The sequence below is a fragment of the Populus nigra genome, chromosome 4 (genome assembly GCF_951802175.1).
Source record: "Populus nigra chromosome 4, ddPopNigr1.1, whole genome shotgun sequence".
Classification (NCBI taxonomy): Eukaryota; Viridiplantae; Streptophyta; class Magnoliopsida; order Malpighiales; family Salicaceae; genus Populus; species Populus nigra.
The window spans coordinates 7,388,692-7,408,647 of record NC_084855.1 but is presented as its reverse complement, the minus strand read 5'-3'; the positions used below and the strand labels follow the sequence as shown (position 1 = coordinate 7,408,647).

Sequence of the window (19,956 nt, the reverse complement as noted above, 5' to 3'; positions counted from 1 at the left end):
AAAATATTTAGAATTTTTTAGCTTATTCAAAATAAAATAAAAATAGTAATAAAAAAGACATGAGTCAAATGTAAAGGAAAAAAAATATTAAATGGGTGGTCTGAAATTTTGAAGGGGCTGATATTGGGTTCGATGAGAAGAAGAAGAAGACGGAAGAAAGAAATGATTAAAAAAAAAGGATCTTGGTGAGAGAGTTAATTTTATCTTTAAAGACATCAAATTAATTACATTATTTAAAGAAATTAAAAAAACCATAATGCATCTAAGTAAAAGGCATTAATTTTTTCTAGGGTTAAATTAATAATTTTATTGTGCAATAAAAAAAAGCTAGAATCTTATATAAATTGTAAAAGATAATTTGTGCCATTGTAAAAGATCACCTTATTTTTTCTTGTATTTATTTTAAAAGTTCTATGGCTGATGAGCAATTTTATCATTACATTATTATAATGAATAATATTCTGAATATTGGTGAATAGTAATTTAAACCTTCTTATTTTTGCTAATGTACAGCAAAACCAGAAACAGGGGCTTGGCGTTTGTCACAATGGGCTCCCCTGAAGAGGCAGATGCTGCTCTTAATAATCTCGAATCTTATGTGAGCACATCATCTTCGATTCTTCCCTTCTTCGGAATACGGAATCCTTGTGGTAATGCATACCTTGTTGGATAGAGAGGAGAGATAAATGAGATTGAGACTTATAATTATCAAGTATTAACCGATTTTAATATGGCACTTGGATATGTACCCTAATCCACTTTATGCTAGCCTTTTGCTCTTCGAAAACCCATTAACAAGAATCATAAAATCTCTGGACTTTGTTTTTCTTTTCTTTTTCGTTGATTTCGTTCATATCTTAACGTGCATTAGTGTTTGTCTTGCCCTTTTCTTTTACGAACTAAAAAACATTTAGTCTTCTTACAAATGCCTTTAATTTTAGGAATTTGAGGGCCGTACTTTGAGGATGAATTATGCACAACAAAAAAGAAAAAACCTTCACCACCTCCGCCACTCATGCCAGGGCCAACATTCAACTTGTTTGTAGCGAATTTGCCATTTGAAGCAAAGTCAAAAGATCTTAAGGAGTTCTTTATTGCAGAAGGTGCTGATGTTGTTTCTGCTGAAGTTATATTTCAGGATAATCCTAAGAGGTCCACCGGCTACGGACTTGTTGCATTCAAAACTAGAAAAGAAGCTGAAGAGGCCCTTTCTACTTTCTCTCTGACAAGGTAGGGCAGAATTATGATTATGTTACAGTATTTCTGTCTCAAAGAATTCTGATTAATGTACTTCCTTCTGTATTTATTGCAGTACTAGACAGTTTGTGAAACATCTAGAAGAAGATGGTTCACAATCTGATGGTACTTCAGGTGAGTTGGAATCTGACAAGGTGCAAGCACATACATCCAATGACTTCGGGTGAGTTGGAATCTGACAAGGTGCAAGCACATACAGCCAATGACTTCGGGTGAGTTGTTTAATGTGCTTCGCTTCATCTTTGTGGGTAAAACTTCTTAAATTTGGTCCTGAAGACCATAAAGCAATTATATGATTTCTTCGGCATGCTTTCTCTAATATCCAATTGGCGTGTTCTATTCTATTGTCAAGTGATACTGCAGGTTGGATGCCTGCTCTTTATTTTTTGATGGAATAGATGTTGTGTATGCTACAACAGATCTCATCGTGGGAGCTTGGAGGTGGGGGAGTATATGATCGGGGATCTATCTTTTTGCAAAATAGCCACCAGGAGAACTCAAAGATTTTGCAGAATGACATATATAGGCCTGCTTGTAGGTGAAATGTTGCTGGTCTTGCCTCTTCTTAGGGCTATAACCAAATTTGGACAGCAGACGCTTCATGTCCCACATCTTATATAGCACCAACTGTCTCCTGGGTCTGCATGCAAGATTCCATTGCATGCAAATTCTGTGTGGAACAAAATGAATAACAGTCGCAGGGGAATTTTTAGTGATTCTTTTGAGAAAGACTGCTCATACTTGCAAAGTGATTGGGCATTTAAAGCAGGGCTGTTAAAAAAATTTCTCGTGTAGTATTTATATCATTCGACCTAATTTAACCCCTCATATTCAAATAATATTGATATTATTGATGATAATGAATAAAAAAACCTAAGAAATTGATATCATTAATCAAGATTTTTTAAACTTGATCAACTTGACCCAACTCATATACCCTATACCTTTTTTGTTTTTTATATTTGATAGTTTATGGTTTGAGTATTTATTTTTATTTTATTTAAAAATGTTTCAACTCCAAAGTTTTTGTTAATAGGCTTCCTATTAGATTTATTTAATGTAACCAAAAAAAACTTGTCTCTTTGCTGAAATGGAGGGGAAAGTGACTAGAATTTATTGATGGTGAAAGTTATGAAAATTAGACTTGATATTAAAAGTGCCATGACACCTATAGTCCATATTGCAGGTTTGTTTCTAAATATAAACTAAGTTTTTTGGGTGTCATGGCATCTATAGTTCAATTTTTCTCCTAAAACACTATAAAAACACCCAAAAAAAACTTCAACAAACTAGTTTATGTCCTTAAAGTAGCGAAAAATCAGTAAAATCTAAAAAATCAAACTGAGATTGTAAATCTTCCCAAGCCCCAATCCATTTTTTTAATAACATGAGAACCCAACCACCATCAAATATATCTCGTTTAATAGAATATTTTAACATTAAACTTGTTCATTTTGGATGGTAAAATTGAGACAACTATATAATTTTTCTCTATTATAATTTTTCAGCGAGCTACTCTCTCTGTTTTTTTTTTAGGAACTAAAAATTGACAAAATTAAATTTTAGAACCAAAACAAAAATCATGCAAGTTTAGGATCAGGCATTTATTAATTTAGTGTCTTTTATTATAGGATTAATCTTACATTAGTTTAGGATTAGGCATATATATATATATATATATATATATATATTGTGACAAAAAAGTAAAAATAAATAATGATTAATTGTTTAGGTAATTCCTAAATTGAGTTGTATATGATGCATTCAAGCTTTTAGTCGTAACGAAATTCTTTTCTGAGATAATAAAGTTGCTTTATTAATGCACCTAGCTGTTGAGTCTTGGTAATAAAACCAGGATCACATAGCCAATGAAAAGACTTGGACTTGTGATGCGGTTCCACATGTCACCTGCCCTAAATCCACTTTTGAGAAAAGCTTTATATGTCGTGGGGACACATTGTACTCAGACTCTCTTCTCTTTGTGATAGACAACTGATCAGGGAGAGAAGGTGGCAAAATCCGCAATGGCATGGTGTGCTGGGCACCATCATCAGGCCTTGCACAAGTTGCTGTTGAATTATACACACGCGTCATTTTTCGTGAGTTGCTCGAAGTCTTTGTAACCAAGTTGCTCGAAGTCTTTGTAACCAAGAGTTGGCTATCTTCTTCTCTCTTTTTTTACATAACCCCCTCTCATTGGAAACCGTAAAAAATACTTTTAAATTTTTTTTAATTTTTTAATTTTAAATTAATTTTTTTATTCTAAATTATTGTTCGGATGTAATGGTATTAAAATAATTTTTTAAAAATATTATTTTAATATATTTTTAAATAAAGAAAACTTTAAACAGCTACTAACGCATTTACCTTCACAGACAAGCACGAAAACTCAAAATAAAGAAACAGGTCAGTGATGTTGCAGTTGATCTCTCTCGCGTGTCAGGTGACAGCAACCAAGTAGACTAGAGATATAACATCCACATGTCAGTGTTGTTGCAGTTGGTCTCTCTCGCGTGTCATATGACAAACCACATGGGCTTATGTAAAAAACCCTAAGATTTCAATTTACAGCTGTTGCCACGTGCATGACAGGCCTAACATGAAACCCTATTTTTACTTTTTTTCCAACTTTTCTGCTATCATCTAAGCATAAAAAATCAAACAATAAAAACACCATCACTCTCCCTCCCACGCTCTCTCACACGAGGATATGAACGGTCGATGGATCGCTCTCCCCTTTGAAATCCAGATCAAGTTAAGTACAGAGCATCAGGATATATGAGGAGATAAATAAGAAATTATTGAAAATAAACGATTGATTACATGACGACCAATCATTAATTAATCATAAAAAAGAACAATGATAACAACAATAATAATAATCAAATCTCAACCGTCAAGATAAACCAAAAGAGTCACCATCACCGTCCATAAACAAAATTACAAAACGACTCGAAATAATAACAACAATAATCCCCGACTAAAGTGAAACATAAATATAATTGTAACAATCAACATCCGATGATCAGATCTACAGCAACAAAGACCACACACCAGCGACTCCAATCAAAGCACCAGCCACGGTGGCTTTGTTCAAGCCGGCGGCGCTTGGAGATGGAGGGGTAGCGGCGCTTGGAGGAACGGATACGGAGGGGCCAGGGGTAGCGGGAGAAGGTGGTGAGCTGGCTGGAGATGAAGGAGGAGGAGTGGATGGAGCAGTAGAGGGGGCTGGAGAAGTAGAGGGGGTTGGAGCAGAGACTGATGGAGAGGGGGTTGGAGCGGGGGGTGGAGTTGTAGGAGCAGCGGGTGCAGGAGATGGTGATTTAGCTGGTGAAGCTGTTGGTGCAGCTCCTGGTGCCTGAGCCAAAGCTGAACCGGCAAAGAGAGCCAGAAGCATCAAAGGCGCCCAGATTTTGTAAGCCATTGTTGTTGTAAGTTGTGAAGGAAAGGATGGAGAGGAGAGGAGAAAAGAAAGTATACAGGTAGGAGATGATAAAGGGATTGATGAGAGAGAGAGAGAGAGGGTGTTGTATTTATACAGAAAGGGAAGGTGAAGGTTTAAGGTTTTCAGTCGGTTTAGGAGACGAGGGCAGTTTCCTGTTTGTTTCCTTTGAATTTGTGAAATTACAGCTTAGTACCTGTTTGGTGTATTATAATTAGAGAGGCGGAAATTGTATATTTGGAAGTGGGAGAGGATCAAGGAGGTACGCGTGGCTACAATGGATAACGAGAGCCGTCGGATGTGGTTCCAATTTTTTGATGATTCGAAAACGCGTTGATTTCAAGCTTGGGGAGAGGAGATGGTGGAGAGTTTTACTTGTTCGGTCGGGGGAGTAGATAGATTGGGTTGTTGATTTGGTAAGGGAAAGAAGAAGGAGGAGAACAGACCAACCAATGATCGATGCACTTGTAATTAATTATGAACAAAAATTCTGCTAACCGTTATGATGAGCACGTTGCTGCTTCATTTTTCTACTCTATTCCCAGCTGCAGGTTCTTTTTAGTCGTTAGAGGGTCACAAGTCCAGTTGTCCGTAGAAAACAAAAATAAATAAATAAATAATCAATCTGCTCATGGGTTATTTATTGTGTGTGAGAGATTCTATGCCAAATTATTATCATTTTAGTATTTTAAGCTATTTATTTGAAGTATCCAAGGGTTAACTAACTCGACTAAATTTAACTCGTCTAATCCGAGTTACGTTTTGTATATTAAAAAACGCAAGCCCTTCGAAAACAAGGACGGAAATGGAGTTTTACGGGGGGAAACAACGAGAAAGAAAAAGAAAAACTGCAGCCTCTTATCCTAGAAAACGTGAATTAATGTCCAATTAGGACATCCAGTGCCCCGTCTTCCATGTGAGAATTGACAAGTTCCAACAGAACAAATTTCAACTACTCTTGGAGGCTATATCAGGGAAGGAAGAAAAAACACCCACTTGATCGATGGCTTGAAAAGTTCAATTCACGGCGTTAATTAGCCACCCCGCTGCCACTTGGGTTATTGTTTCTTTCCAATTAATATGGGTTGGCCAGGAGACCATTTGCTTGCCAATTATTAGTTTTGCTTGTCAATAGATATCATTCAAGGATAACTCCGTGACATTTATATATTATCTCGGACCCACCTTTCTTTTTGGCTGACAACCTACGTATACAAACTAGATATTTTACCTGCCGGCAGGCCGTAATTTTAAAAAAAAAAAATCTGGACATATAGGTTATTTTAATATGTTTTTTATGTAAAAAATTAAAAGTGTATATTAAAAACTTATCAAAGCATCTAGTTAAAAAAATCAATAATCATTAATGTAAATATATAAATAAATTATTAATAATACTTAAAAGAGAAACCAAAAAAATTAAAAAATAAATATATATCAAAATATTTAATCTCGTAAAATGAGATATTTATCCATTTATGTTTACTAAATTTATTTATTAAAATTAATAAAATATAATAGAAATTGAAACACACATGAAAGCGAGTGAATAAAATAAAATGAAAAAAATACTATGAAAGGCCTAACATATCATATGTATTATTTTAAAATAAATATTTTTTATAAAATAAATCTTATCTGTATAAAATAAAAAAAAATCTTTAAAAATTAAACACAAAAAAATTATTTTTTTAAAAAGAAAACCTTAATTTCAAAAAGGCTTAGGTAACTCATGGTCTGAGCCATGAAATCGAGATAAATCGATAAAAAAAATTAAAGATAACCACAAAATCAATCTTTAAAAACAAACATATTACAGAATAATAAAACTATAAAAAATAAGAAAAAAAAAAGAATTCCTACCCATATCAACTCTTAAAACTTGAGATTTATGTTATTGAATCAGAAGCATTATAAATAAAAAAACCATAAAATTTAATCCTCAATAAATTAAACGCCGAAGAATGAAAATGAAGAAAAAAAATCTATAACATAAAAAAACTATAATTAAAAGAATAAAATTAAAAATTAAAATAAATAATAAATTAAAAAAAAACAATTATCAAGTGTTAACTTGGTCAACTCTAGAAAAACTAATTATATACAGCTAAATGTTAGCGATAGGGCGCTTTTTTAAGACTTACACAGTCAACGAGTAATAAATCTATTCGAGTTACATATTTGATATTTTCATATTTGTTTGTCATGGTCGTATATTATAGCCGCGATTGAAAAGAGTGTTTGACCATGAAGTTTCTAAAATAAAATAAAAAAGTTAGCGTTTGAGTTCTATCTCGAAGATACATGCATGGATTCCGGTCATTTTTGCGTAACCAAACGGGTTTGGGTTGGTCTTTCGGTAAAAACAACAAAAAAAGTCAACCCCACTCTAGGCTTAGATCTGATGCCTTCAACTCTTTTAATCATGTGATTTAGATAGAGATCCTCACGTTAAATCAAAACCAGTGGTTATTCGCAGAAAGAATCAAAGTCACTGAGATGAGATAAATTGGATATAACATAAAATTGGCAGATTGTGGAAGAGAAACCATAGACACAGGGTGCCTGTACCATGATTATGATTGATGATCCGATTGGCCCAGACTTGTCCACCGATCAATGGGACATGGACCTTGTCAGAGCATGGCATCTCCCAACATTCAGACAGCTTTTCGATTCACTGAGGATGTCAAGTTAATTCTAGTTCAGGACTATAATCCAAGGGGGCTTGAAAGGACGATATACAGAGACAGGTCGACCACCTACCAAACTGGACTAAATGATACGAAGCGAGGTATTTTCCGGGTGGTAGAATGGAAGAGGTAATATCACCGCGTGCTAGCCAGGACGGAAGAATGGTTCTTGTTTCTTCGAGGGTACAATAACAAAGATTTTTGGCTCGAGGGAAGAGAGGGTGCATCATTGATAATTGGATTGTCCTGTCTGTCTGCCTGCCTGTCACAATTTGTGTGGGTCACTGCCAGATTGTACTTTGAGGCTTCACGATTCATGCACCTGCTCATGACAAGATCTGTTCTTCACACAGACCCCATGATTAAGACCGCTGTGCACATGCTTCAAAATTATTAATCTGTCAGGCAGATTGTCATTTTTGGCATTCTACTGAAACAAAAGCATTAAAAAAGACAAAGTAGGTAATTAGTGAACATCAGTTGCCAGCCAGCGTTTGCTGCTGCTGGTGGGTGTCTAATGGGCAGCAGCACGAAATCAATTGGGAGAAAGCCAAAGAAATACTAATAATTAACATTGTCTTCGTAATTATTACTATCAATTTATTATTTTTTAGTAATCTTTCGACATTCTTTCCACTCTATTTAGGAATCACCAACTGTCGGACCCCAGAGTTCATCTCAGTATTACACAGCTCATGCATAACATACACACAGCAGCACCTACATCGAATAGGGCATATTCTACATGTTGCTCAAGTTGAAGTATTTTTTTATTAGTTGATGCAACAAAGGAATGAGCGGACATCAGTCACATTGTAGCAATGATATACCTCCATGCTCTCTCAAATCTCTTTGATTGCATTCATCCAGGGTAAAGTGACATCTACATCAAGTACTGTAACCATAACCTGATGCCAGGAATCTGAGCATTTCCCAGGGAAGATTTTGCGATTCTCCAGATCAGGCAGGTCATTCAGAATATTCATCGGTGATCAGCTTCAGGTTGTGTCAGTTTTTAGCTTCAAGAAGAATTGAAGAGTATGGAGCCACATTATAGGTGCTTCCAATGCCTGGGAGACCTTGAGGAACAAAGTCATCCGGAGATTCAAAATTGGTGTCTACCTGCATTTGAACAACGAATTTGTACATATGATTCAGATGGAACTGATTGATATGCTACAATTTTGAAAAATACAACTGCAAAGTATAATCAACATAATGATGTGACTGATTTTCGCAGCCTGTTTTTCACCATTAAATAACTTCATGTCTAACACCATCAACGTAAATTGAACAAGGGATATATCAGCTTTCAGAAAAGTGGAGCAATAATACATCTCTTGTAAGAAGCCATGGTTTAAAGTGTGGGAAAGAGTGCAGTATAGGAGTAATACTCGTGTGTCGTACTTATTCTCACAATATGAATCTTTTATATGACTACCCAAAAAAAAAGGCAGGAAAGTAAACTGGCTGCCTTGGGAAATTAATAGCAAATGTTGAGGGATCTTTATATAAATCCAATCTCAACAACACTCCTCCTGTTGGAAGCCAACAACATAATTATCAACTTTGTCGAGTTTTTTCCATGAGATTATCCATAGTCAGATCTCAGGCCAAAAATCAGTTGGGTTTCAGAGATCTAAGCCTATATAAAATTGCTTTAGCACCACTGAAATGTGCAGTTTGAGTGCTCCGGCAAACGAATAGCATGCACAGATACAGTTGCACCAAAAAGGAAAGAGTTGCAAAAGATGTAGTTAAACAGCAACAAGTAGCAGCAAGAGCATTGGCATATGTGTCAGAAACAGAAGAGACACTAACCACACGAAGCCAACGCCTCTTGGGTGGTGGTGGGGGTATTGAAACTTTAACAAAATAGTCATGAGCATTGAAAGCCAAATAGATATCTCCTCCGTTTTTGTCATGAAGCCTGCGGAACAAGCATTTTGATGATGCAAAGCAAGGTACTACAACAAAAAACAGTAGGTGCAAGATAATTCAGCTGGAAGACAAGTATAATTTCTTACGTAAATGCAAGAAATTTGCTTTCGTGATTCTCCCAGTTGTTCTCGTGCCATGTCACATCATTCTGCATAACATGCACAGAGAAGTGTGTTGAGAGCTCTTTCATAGGTGTTAATTTGTTAAAATATATCGTAATTTCAAAATAAATGCATGTCTATTAAGTCGCAGGTGAAAAGCAAATTACCTCGCTGAGAAAATTGTCATGAGTAAATACTTCATGTGTCTGTCGAAACTTTATGACCTCTGAGAAGAACCTGAAGTGACTACTCTTTTCTGCATCCAACTGCCTTAACAAAGGATTTTCACTCAGACATTTACTGGATTGAAGCTGTCAAAGGGCAAGAATTGTATACAAAAACTTACGAGCCCCCACTGGAAATTGTTAATAGAGGTGTCATGCCCATAACTGTTGTTATTTCCATAGCGAGTGTGTCCATATTCGTCCCCCATAAGCATCATTGGTGTTCCCTGGTGCATAATCATACTTTAAAACGAACTCCTGATATCTTAGCTTCTTAAGCAGTGATGGATAAGCTACGAATGCTAAGAATTATTCATTGGGAAAAAGACAGGAGGAAATAAAAAGACATAAAAACCTTGCAGAAAAGCACAGAGGATATGAAAGATGCTTAGAAACCTAGTAGAAAAGCATGACACATGAAATCACATGTGAATTGGAAACCATTTATCCAACTGAAAAAAGTTTCCAAGGCATTTTTTGTATGCCTGTTCTCTACAGGGTAAGGAATAAGGTGCCACCAGCGTGACACACGAACATACTGTACCTGAGATATCATTAATGCTAAATGGAAGTTTTTCATTTGCCTGAAGCGCAAAGCTTTAATATTATGATCATCAGTTTCTCCTGCCCAATATATAAAGATAAATTAACACCTAAAGAAAGGAAATAAATACATCTGAAATAGATTCTCTTCCAGCAAATGAACCAAAAAATATATATATATATATATATTGGACTTTTGAGATTTCACACAGTTAATCTCAAGATCAACGACACATCCAAATTGAAGGCTAAAATAAATGCATCAATTATACAGTGAAGCAACTTGACAAAGCCAAAAAAATCCAATAAGTTTCCATGAATAAAAACAGCATATTAGACCCTGCCCCCACTTTCCCTTTACTTTAGCATGCATACAAGGTAATGACTATGATTTACCACCTACAAAAACACTATTTGATTGCTACAAGATTTAACACTCCAAAGCTAGAAACGATTCAAGGAAAAATCCTGATACAAGCTGATTTTCAACTCTACCTTCAAATCCACAATTCCAGCTAAAATTGTCATTGCATCCATCATTTCCACCTTCTCCATTAGCATCATTGTGCTACAAAACCGATGAAAATGAGAAAAAACTGGACATTGAATGATTCACTTAATCAAATTGATGCTTCACTTACCTTGAAATTGTATGAAACAAGATCACGCAGCGTGAATCCATCATGTGCAATAACAAAATTAACACTATGACAAGGCTTGCGCTTATTAGCCTGCAGCATAAATAAAAATATGAGTTGCTGTTAACATGAGGCAATCTTAAATATGCAATGATACACTATTCTAGGTAAAATAATATAAATGCATGAAAGTTGCAGATATTGCAACGATCATTATCTTTATGACATTAAAACGCTTACTCTGTAAAGGTCAGCAGATCCAGCAACCCGGGTGGCAAAACTTCCTTTCATACCAGAATCACCCTATAATACGCAAAAAGTATAAAGGAAAACGAACTGACAAACAGAAATGTTCACAAGTAAACTACAAGAACATTTTGTTTCTCCCATTAAGAAACATAATCGTGTTGCATGGAAGACAGCACACTACATCGTCATCTAACAGAAGCATAAAGGAAGAGCAAACCACATTCATGCAGTGATAAAAGAACAGGAAGTTAAAAAGAAAAATGAAGGCTAAAGAAGAGGTAAAAGTTTCATGAATTTGGATGCCAAGATAATTCTTTTAAAAGGATAAACAAAAAAATGACAAAATTCAGTAGAAGAGACAAAACTACAAGAATGTGATTGCAACTATTGAAGTTTTAGAACATTGGTGTTATAAACTAGTTTCAAGCAATACCTAGTAATTCCTAAAATAGTTTCTAATAATACCTAGTAATTCCATCAAAATCATCTCAAATCCATTTTAAACCTTTTCAAGCATATCAAACCATTTCAGGATAAGACACATTCATTCATCACTTTCAGTTAAAGTTTGAGTTGCTATCTTGCCGGTTCCTATATCCTGTGCTTGTTAAGCTATCCTTAATGTTAATAAGTTACGCAGAAATCAAAGTCAGTTTGCTTTCCCTCTGGCATCACCTTAATAAATTTTCTTATGTCATCACGGTACTTGCCATTCCATTCAGCCCATCTGAATAAAAAAAAAAAGCGTGGGTGAGGTAGAACCAGATACCAAAAGCATTACAAAATGTAAAAATGATAAAAAAGAAGAGCAAAATATCACTGTGTTTGTGTTTATCTATTTGATAATGCATCTTAAAGTAAATGCCTTTATTATCCAAAGATTCACAAAAAATAATAAACAAAAGTTACCTGTCCCAATTTGGAAAATTTCCAACCAGATAAAGGCCTCCACAGTCCCAAGGCTCTGCAATAATTTTACATCTTGACAGGATGGAATCTTTTGCAATTGCCTGGTTAATTAGACAATAACAAGTCATTGCATAAAATTCACTATTGTGACTATATATGCCAAAGACCACATGAATTCATTCGCGTATGGAGGCTCTATTTTGCCTGGAACAAAATAAGCATCCCATATGTAGTTCTAGGCAACTAAACAACACTTCAGCATTCTACAAGATTTAGAATATTTTTTTAACTTCTAATACAACAGCATGAAATAGTTCTTCCAGGTAGAGAAGCACGGACATCATTGTGAAGGTATGCTAGTAAAGGATACAGCGTATTGATTGTGTGTGCCCATTTGCAGTATGATCAACACACACAGAAAGAATTTATATAGATCCAAATTGGAAGAAATAAATTTTTAGTTAAACTTTGAATGCATGTTAAGAACCTATCACAGTCTTAAGGAAAGGTCTGGCCTTTTCCAATTAAAAAGCATTCTTCTTCTGCAATGTAACATTCCAATTTTTGGTCTTCATTGTTAAGTGAATTGACAGAATATCAATTAACTTCTGATTGTGTTCTCTGTTTCTTTTAATTGATAGACATCAGTAATGCATGTAACTGCACTATTTTGAGAAATATAATATCATATGTGAAAATATCTCACCCTAATAATTGGGGGAGCGTCAAGTGGAGAACCATCTGTTCCTCGGCAAAGTACACTGGCAAGGTCAAATCTAAATCCATCCACATGATATTCAATGGCCCTGCATTCAGTAAAAGAGAAGGATGAGGAGTAAATTATACACATATGCACAGGCACAGATGTAACAAAACATACACAATCCTAAATCGCTGAAGTTAAGGATCACCAAAGAATATAGGTTGACTTAAACCTAAGAGGCGATATCATTTGGCTATAAGATCAAGTTGACAAGTTTGGAGCAATACCCAAACAATAGAAAACTTCCAAACTATTATATGAAATTTTTTAATTCAAATGTCACAAAGACGAGATAATTTTTTCATTCTAATTTAGCACATACCAGTGTCTTAAGCTGTCTAGGATGAGCTCCATGACCACAGGATGATTACAGTTTAATGTGTTCCCTGGACAGAAACAAGAAACTGCAAGTGAAAGAGCCATAGATGCATGCAATAATTTCAAAATTCTTCACAGAAAATACATAATGAAAAGGCATTTGCTTGCTTGTTACTTTGAGCTTAACAATCATGTGAGCTTATTCCTGATTTCATCCAAACCAGCAAGAAATACCAAAAGTCCTAATAACCCTGTACTTATCTTAACCATATCACCTTTCAAGAAAATGTCATGTTCGCATGCTGCATTATAAAACCAAACAGGATTTGGATGGCCCAATGGAATTGAAAATTTTCAGTAACTTTTACAAAAAAAGTTCAGATGATCTTGTCAGTTCTAGTACTAAAATAGTCATTGGTCCTCAATATGAGAATCTATAGGGCCTTCAAATACAAGGAAAATATTGCAGCATATGGAAGAAAAAAGAAAGTCTTCTCCCTGTTAACTCTGTTTCAAACTGCACAGGGAAAAAAGAAAAAAAAAATAAGAGCTTCAATTTTCAATATTGGAAGTAAGCAGAAGCAGAGGTGACTTTTAAGTCAACTTATGCTTTTCTCCAAATTTGTAAAAGATAAAGAGTTCTGAACCCTCTGCAAAACCCCATTTAGCCAATGAGAGAACTTCAAGAAGTTCACCCAGAATCAGGTAATAAATTTTCCACGAACTACAGCCAGCAGCTATCATCTTGGCTACCTACTCACTAGTCTGCCGCTGCCACTATCACAAACAGCAACATTTTTCTTTCTCCCTGCTATGTTTCAAAAAGTTGATCATCATGGGATCTCTCAGAATTCTCATTGAACACGAAACAAATTACTAGCTTCTTAGTCTTAAACTGTCATGTTTGAGTATCCACTACTCTTGTGATATATCATAAATGAAGATATGTTGAGCGGTAATGGAGGCATAAAAAACTGGGTTCTCTAAACAGTCCTCTTGCTATAAGAAGAGAGCCAAAATTCACCTAGGAATAAAAAGTAACAGAAAAGGGAATAAAAAGTAATTGAGCACAAAGTTTATACCACATCCAGAGAAATTCAGCAACTGGCCATTATTGCTGAGGTCAACCATGTAATAAACCTGTAAATGGATAACAAGACATGTCACTGAGAAATGAAGAAATAGCTGAATAATAATGCATGAAATGCTATATAGAGAAACATTTAGATGTGCATATAATGAACTTTTCATGGTATAACCACCAATCAGATACTTCAGAGCATTCACTAAAGGCTCGTAATGAAATCATAGCTTGAGCAAAATATTACAAGGCTGACAAGTTTGAAGACAAATCAGGCTGCATTCCACAAGACTAAAAGAAAATTACACTAAAACCCAGAAAGACTCCACAAAAGTGAAGGTACTCCCAACATTGCAATTGTTAAAATATTCAAAACCAATCAACCAATTACTAAATATACTGAAATGGGTGTTTCTCAGGCCTGAACGATTCAAAAGCCTATAACGTTAGAAATTGTTGTTAGTCCATTACAACCCCAACAGCAAGAAACTGCAAAACAAAGAGTAAATCACCTTATTATCGATTCCGCGAAATGAAGTTGTAAAAGGATTTTTATCATCAGCCTCATTTGTATGGTTAAAGACTACATCCAAAATAACCTGTATACAGTAAAAAGCTTCAGAAAATTGCTTCAATAACTACTCAGGCTTCGTGTACATGTATGCTGGTGTGCATACATCACAGACTTGCCATATCAGAACAAGAATGAAATCATTGCTCCCAACTTTGAAGAATGTGGTCTTAAATTGATGACCAGATAACAATTTATTACCTCAATTCCGGCACCATGCAAGGCTTTAACCATTTCCTTGAACTCCTGAGATGCATTATGAGGTCCACCACCTCTACTAGCATACCGATTCATAGGAGCAAAGAAATTTATTGTTGAATAGCCCCATGTATTGATCTTAGAGAAAAGGCAGGAAAGAGAGAAGAAATAATAGTTCACATTAAATTCAGTACATCAAATTAGAGCACAAAAAACACAGGAAATAGGGAAGCTCGGCCGCAAAAGTACTCTGTCATAATATTGAATTTTGATTTAACATGTCTAAGGGCATGTTATCTTGAATCTGCTTAGAAATAGTGGTACAGAAACAGGAAAACGTTGTATATGGAACTCTCCAAAAAATTCATTAATTCAAATATACAGAACTTTGTTTAAAATCAGAAAAATAACAATTCATTAATTCAAATATGAACTTTGTTTAGAGACCTAAAAATAACATAAATAATAGGAAGGAAGGAAAAACAAAAAAGCAAAGCATTTCAAGGTTTCACAACAAAATGCAGAAATTGCAAAGAAAAGTCTCAAATTTTAAAAAGTTTTATTTTACCATGTGATCTCTGGGATTTGGGCGCCTCTGAAACTCAAATTCATCAAATTCAAACACAGGCAGCAGCTCCACTGCATTGACACCAAGCTCTAGAAGATGTGGGATCTTAATTGAATGAAAACTTATCGTCAGGAGAACAAGATAAGTGCAAGCAATCAAATACAACTAATATAGACTACACATGAGCATCAAGTCATGATTTTAAACCTAAGATTTATGCAGTTCTTGCTCTTAAGGGAGTGTTGCCACTCTTGGATATTGAACCTAAGATTCATCCTTACCTTTTAGAATAGCTCTTATGAGCATCACCGACAAAAGAAACTGAAAATGTAAAAAAGGATATCGAAGAGGCAAGAGACCTAGCGATATTGTAGCTGCAACATGATAACAGCTGACTATCTAAGTGATTACTGGAAATCATTATTAATAGGAAAGTCAAACATTGCATACAAAAGGATTTTCTAAATTTCCAGTTACTACACATCATCCAAATGCAATAAAAAGAAAAAAACTCACGTGGAAAATTTATAGTTGCTTTAAACTTCAAAGTGAAACATTATTGACTCTGGCAATGAATTGAGCTTCCAAATGTTATTCGTAGATTATTGCCTATTGAGTTCAACATTACCTTCTCAATTACGCCAAGGTAACTTCCACGTATGCTTGGATCCAAGCCACTGGATTTATCGACTGTAAACGCACGGACATTCATTTCATATATAACAAGATCTTTCTGCAAACACAGTAGAAAATTTATGAAAAAGAACAAATGGAGAGGAAATAAAAAAAAGACAAATGCAACTCTAACACAGGTGTGTCAAATTATCAACTGAATGTCGCAATAAATGCATGGAAGGCGCATAGAAGAAATAGCAAAAATCATTTAGTAACAGACTTATCCAGCATAAGAGAAGCAGCAAAATGAATTAGTAATTCACTCATTCAATATCAGTCAGAAAAAAGGGGTAGAAGAGCATGCAGTTGCTGAATTTCATTTTGTAGCAAAAATATACCATGGGAAACAAAAACACGATACATAATAGAAATGCAAGCAACATTTGGTACCTCTGGTATATTTGGAGGCTTGTAGTCATCACCCCAATCAAAAGGCAAGCTATCAAAATCATAAGTTCCATAAAATTTTGACAGCTTACGGCTGGCATCACCAAAAAATCGGCGACCTTCAACTAGCTTAGCATAAGGATCAATAAGCATGATGCTGCTATCAAATCGATGTCCTTGACGCCAATCTCGAGGACCATCTATCCTATAACCATAAAGCACGTCGTCCCGTGGTAAATCCTGCGCTTATAGAAATAATACAGATTTATGGAAGTGATAATTAATTGCAGGCATGGAAAAAAGCATGGATCAACTTGAAAATAACCGCTACTACTACCATTAAATTAAAGTGTTATGAGAAATAGGACAATATCACTACCTCAATGCATATGTGCCAAATGTCTCCCGTTTTATTAACTTTGGGATCCAAAGCCACCTCAATCATTCCACCATCCGTCCTTTCAGACTTTCCCCTACCAAAAAAAAGCATGAAGTTTGTCAGAACGCAACTAAGAGAAAAAACAAAGATCAGACGAGTCGATCAATATGGATTCGCAAGCCTGTAACTTTTTAAGCAATCAGGAAGGAAGGATGGATGGAAATATTACCTGTGAGGGAGTGATAAGCAAAGTGTAACAGCAGTGGCGTGCTGCGAAAATATAGCAAAATTGATCCCATTTTCAACTTGTGAAACACCAAATGGAAATGCTTGACCTGGGAATGTTTTAAATCCCAACTTTTGAGGTGCTTCTTCCTAGAATCACAGAGACAGAACAAACACTGATCTTACACACCTCGATAATCCAGAATATTATGTGAAAAACGATGATTAGTTCATTATACCTGCTCAAGCACACTTTCTTGAGCACGACGACCGTAAACATTAGGTGTTGTAGTGGTCTTGACTCCAGCCTTGCTGGAGAATCCTCGCCCACTGCTGCCGCCGCCGGATGATTGTTTACTGAATTTCAATCTAAAAGAACACATTGAAATGTTAATATATCTCTACTTGCACTAAAAATTAGCGGTAGAGGAGGGAGATTTCTGACCCCACATCGAGAACACGAGAAGAGCCGATACTGTTGTTGTTGTTGTTGTTTGAGAAATGTGAGACAGAGAGAAGTATGCTGTCAGCAATTTTGGAATCACAGAGGAGCGGAAGTGATTGATGAAGCATATCTGCGAGCTACCTCTTCTTTTCAGCTTCAGCAGCAGCAGCAGCAGCAGCTATCTCCCAGAATCAAAGGATTCGAATTTTATTTATATATTTATATTAGTGGAGAATGGAAAAGGGGGGGACTTTCTAATATCACTCTTGTCGGTGGGGAGGCGGCTTTCTATTATCATTATATCTCGAGAGAAAGGAAGGGAAGGAGTCATGTCTGCCACGTGATTGGTATCGTTGGAGTGCAGTCGCTTCATGTCTTTACACGTGGTTGTCGCCATTTCCAAGGCGTCATTAAGAATCATTGCTTTTGTCCATGGATGGGATCCTTGTAGCTTATTAGATTTGTTGCCTAAAATATCTTGTGGAGAAATCGCAGGAACTTTTGGATCCATTTGCAGGTCTAGTTTTTGCTTTCTTGGTAGGCTCTTTTGTGGCACCACGTCAACGTTCGGTGAAATTAACTCTGTTTATTTCTTCTAGTCAAATACCAGGTAGGATTAACAGCTACACTGCAGGCTAATTTATAACCTGAGAAAAGAAGATTCCAGTATCATGAACCCCGTCACGCTTGCCTTTTTTTTTTTCATAAAAAACAATATCTAAGGATAAAAAACCCGTTTCAAAAAAAAAAACAAATGATTGATGTTATAGCTCCGATTTAATAAGTTCATTTTATTTTAATTAAAAAAAAAATACAACGACAATTAAAGTACAATAAAAATTTAAAATAACCTTGAAAAAAAACATTAAAAGCATATAATTGAATAAAAATTACACAAAAAATACTTTATTTAAGTTAACCCAGATAGTATGATAAACACGTAATCCGGGTGGTAAGGGAGAGCTAACTCGAATTAACCTGAAAAACCATGACAAAGGTTATGAGTTCAGAATAACCCGATAAATAATTTTTTTAACTCATGACCCGGATCATTAGATCTGAAATACCTTAAATTAAAAAACTAAAAAAATTAGTCCTCGACTAATTAAAAAAAATACATTACAAGAATAAATTACAATAAAAGATCTAAAATAAAAAATAACAATTAAAAGAATGAGGATGAAAATTAGAATGAAAAATAAATTAAAGGGTAAGAATAATTTTTTTATTAGATGGTTATATTGAAAAGAAAAAAATTAAACAAAATGATAAAAAAATCAAAAAATAGGTACCAAAATATAAGAAATAAAACATTATAAACCTAAATTGAATTATAAAATTGAAAATCATCAAAATTTTGATAAGAAGACCAAAGAAAAAAATTAGAAACCAGAAGAAGAATGACCAAATTGAAAAGCATTATATATGACAAATTAGAATTGAAAGATTAAATTAAAAACATATAAAATTTTAATAAAAAGCTCAAGGATAAAAATAAATAAATAAAAAACTAAATCTTAAAAACCAAAAACAATGAGGACTGATGTCTATTTTTTAGGGCATGAAAAAGAAAAAAGAAAAGTTCACTAGTAAGAAATTAACCAACGCTAATTAACATGCACTTTTTTAGAAGAAAAAGGACATGGTGATGAATCAAGTAAAATGACAGAATGGCATGGCATTTTTCACCATTAAAAAACATCGCACACACCAGTCAAAGTGTGCAAATATTTTCCACATGCCAACAAATTTTGAAATTTAAATAATATTTGATAAATATAAAAGGCTGATAATACCCTTGATTACTCTGATAATTACAAAGAAATATATTGGTAAAAAGACCTAAAAATTCTTAACCCCATGTTGTAATGTTTTTTATCCCAACAACATATCTATCGATTTTTTGTCTATAGATAAAAGAAAAAACCTTGATAACTTTTCCTGTAAGTTTTAATATTTTTTATTTAAGAGATGATTAGGTTATTTTATTACAAAAACAAATATAAAAAATACAATTATACCTCTCCAAATAATCTTTTAATAACTAATGCACATTATAAAAATATAAAAATTCTTCTTACTCAAAGGCAAATGGCTTTTCATGAAAGGCATAGATGTCATTTTAGTATTGCATGCATGTATATATATATGGCAACGATGTTTTTGCTTTTAACTTTAGCTTTTTATTTTTTAAGTTTTTTTATCATAAAATTTTTTAATTAAAAACTCAAAAAATGATGATTGTATTTTATATAAAAAAATTAAAAACATATATTATAAATCATACAGAAAGTTGTTAAACTAATTAAAAACTAAAGCGGAAAGTTGATCTTCATAATAATAATAATA

The 19,956-nt window shown here is 34.5% G+C and overlaps 2 protein-coding genes and 1 pseudogene across 3 annotated transcripts; 1 reads left to right on the top strand and 2 right to left on the bottom strand.

Moving 5' to 3' along the window:
- The first annotated feature begins 505 nt into the window (after window positions 1-505).
- LOC133690566 (28 kDa ribonucleoprotein, chloroplastic-like) lies at window positions 506-1,714 on the top strand (annotated as a pseudogene).
- A 2,320-nt stretch (window positions 1,715-4,034) lies between these two features.
- Window positions 4,035-4,853, bottom strand: LOC133691230 (classical arabinogalactan protein 9-like). Its single transcript, XM_062111648.1, has one exon. It carries the CDS (start codon window positions 4,679-4,681, stop codon window positions 4,289-4,291), a length of 393 nt encoding a protein of 130 aa, XP_061967632.1. The 5' UTR covers window positions 4,682-4,853; the 3' UTR covers window positions 4,035-4,288.
- Window positions 4,854-7,951: 3,098 nt separating this feature from the next.
- On the bottom strand, window positions 7,952-18,038 carry LOC133692319 (isoamylase 3, chloroplastic). Of its 2 annotated transcripts, XM_062113179.1 has the most exons (23): window positions 17,608-18,026; window positions 17,402-17,531; window positions 17,167-17,312; window positions 16,938-17,031; window positions 16,562-16,798; window positions 16,125-16,229; window positions 15,497-15,601; window positions 14,932-15,066; window positions 14,672-14,758; window positions 14,161-14,218; window positions 13,083-13,146; window positions 12,704-12,803; window positions 11,998-12,098; window positions 11,764-11,815; window positions 11,080-11,142; window positions 10,843-10,932; window positions 10,697-10,769; window positions 10,203-10,282; window positions 9,781-9,885; window positions 9,602-9,700; window positions 9,420-9,481; window positions 9,214-9,322; window positions 7,952-8,514 (listed from the first exon to the last, which is right to left on the bottom strand). In XM_062113179.1, exons 1-23 carry the CDS (start codon window positions 17,733-17,735, stop codon window positions 8,401-8,403), a joined length of 2,337 nt encoding a protein of 778 aa, XP_061969163.1. In that variant the 5' UTR covers window positions 17,736-18,026; the 3' UTR covers window positions 7,952-8,400. The 2 variants fall into 2 exon arrangements, with proteins under 2 accessions (XP_061969163.1, XP_061969164.1); XM_062113180.1 differs by lacking the exons at window positions 7,952-8,514; window positions 9,214-9,322; window positions 9,420-9,481 and having other exon boundaries at window positions 9,603-9,704; window positions 17,608-18,038.
- Between the last annotated feature and the right edge of the window lie 1,918 nt (window positions 18,039-19,956).

Excerpts from the sequence above, each read along its gene's own strand:
- LOC133692319 (XM_062113179.1), bottom strand. The coding sequence starts at position 17,735 with ATGCTTCATCAATCACTTCCGCTCCTCTGTGATTCCAAAATTGCTGAC. Across the intron at positions 16,230-16,561 it reads AGCCTCCAAATATACCAGAG|AAAGATCTTGTTATATATGA; the intron begins GTACCAAATGTT and ends CTGTGTTTGCAG. Across the intron at positions 15,067-15,496 it reads CAAATCCCAGAGATCACATG|ATCAATACATGGGGCTATTC; the intron begins GTAAAATAAAAC and ends CTTTTCTCTAAG.
- LOC133691230 (XM_062111648.1), bottom strand. The coding sequence starts at position 4,681 with ATGGCTTACAAAATCTGGGCGCCTTTGATGCTTCTGGCTCTCTTTGCC.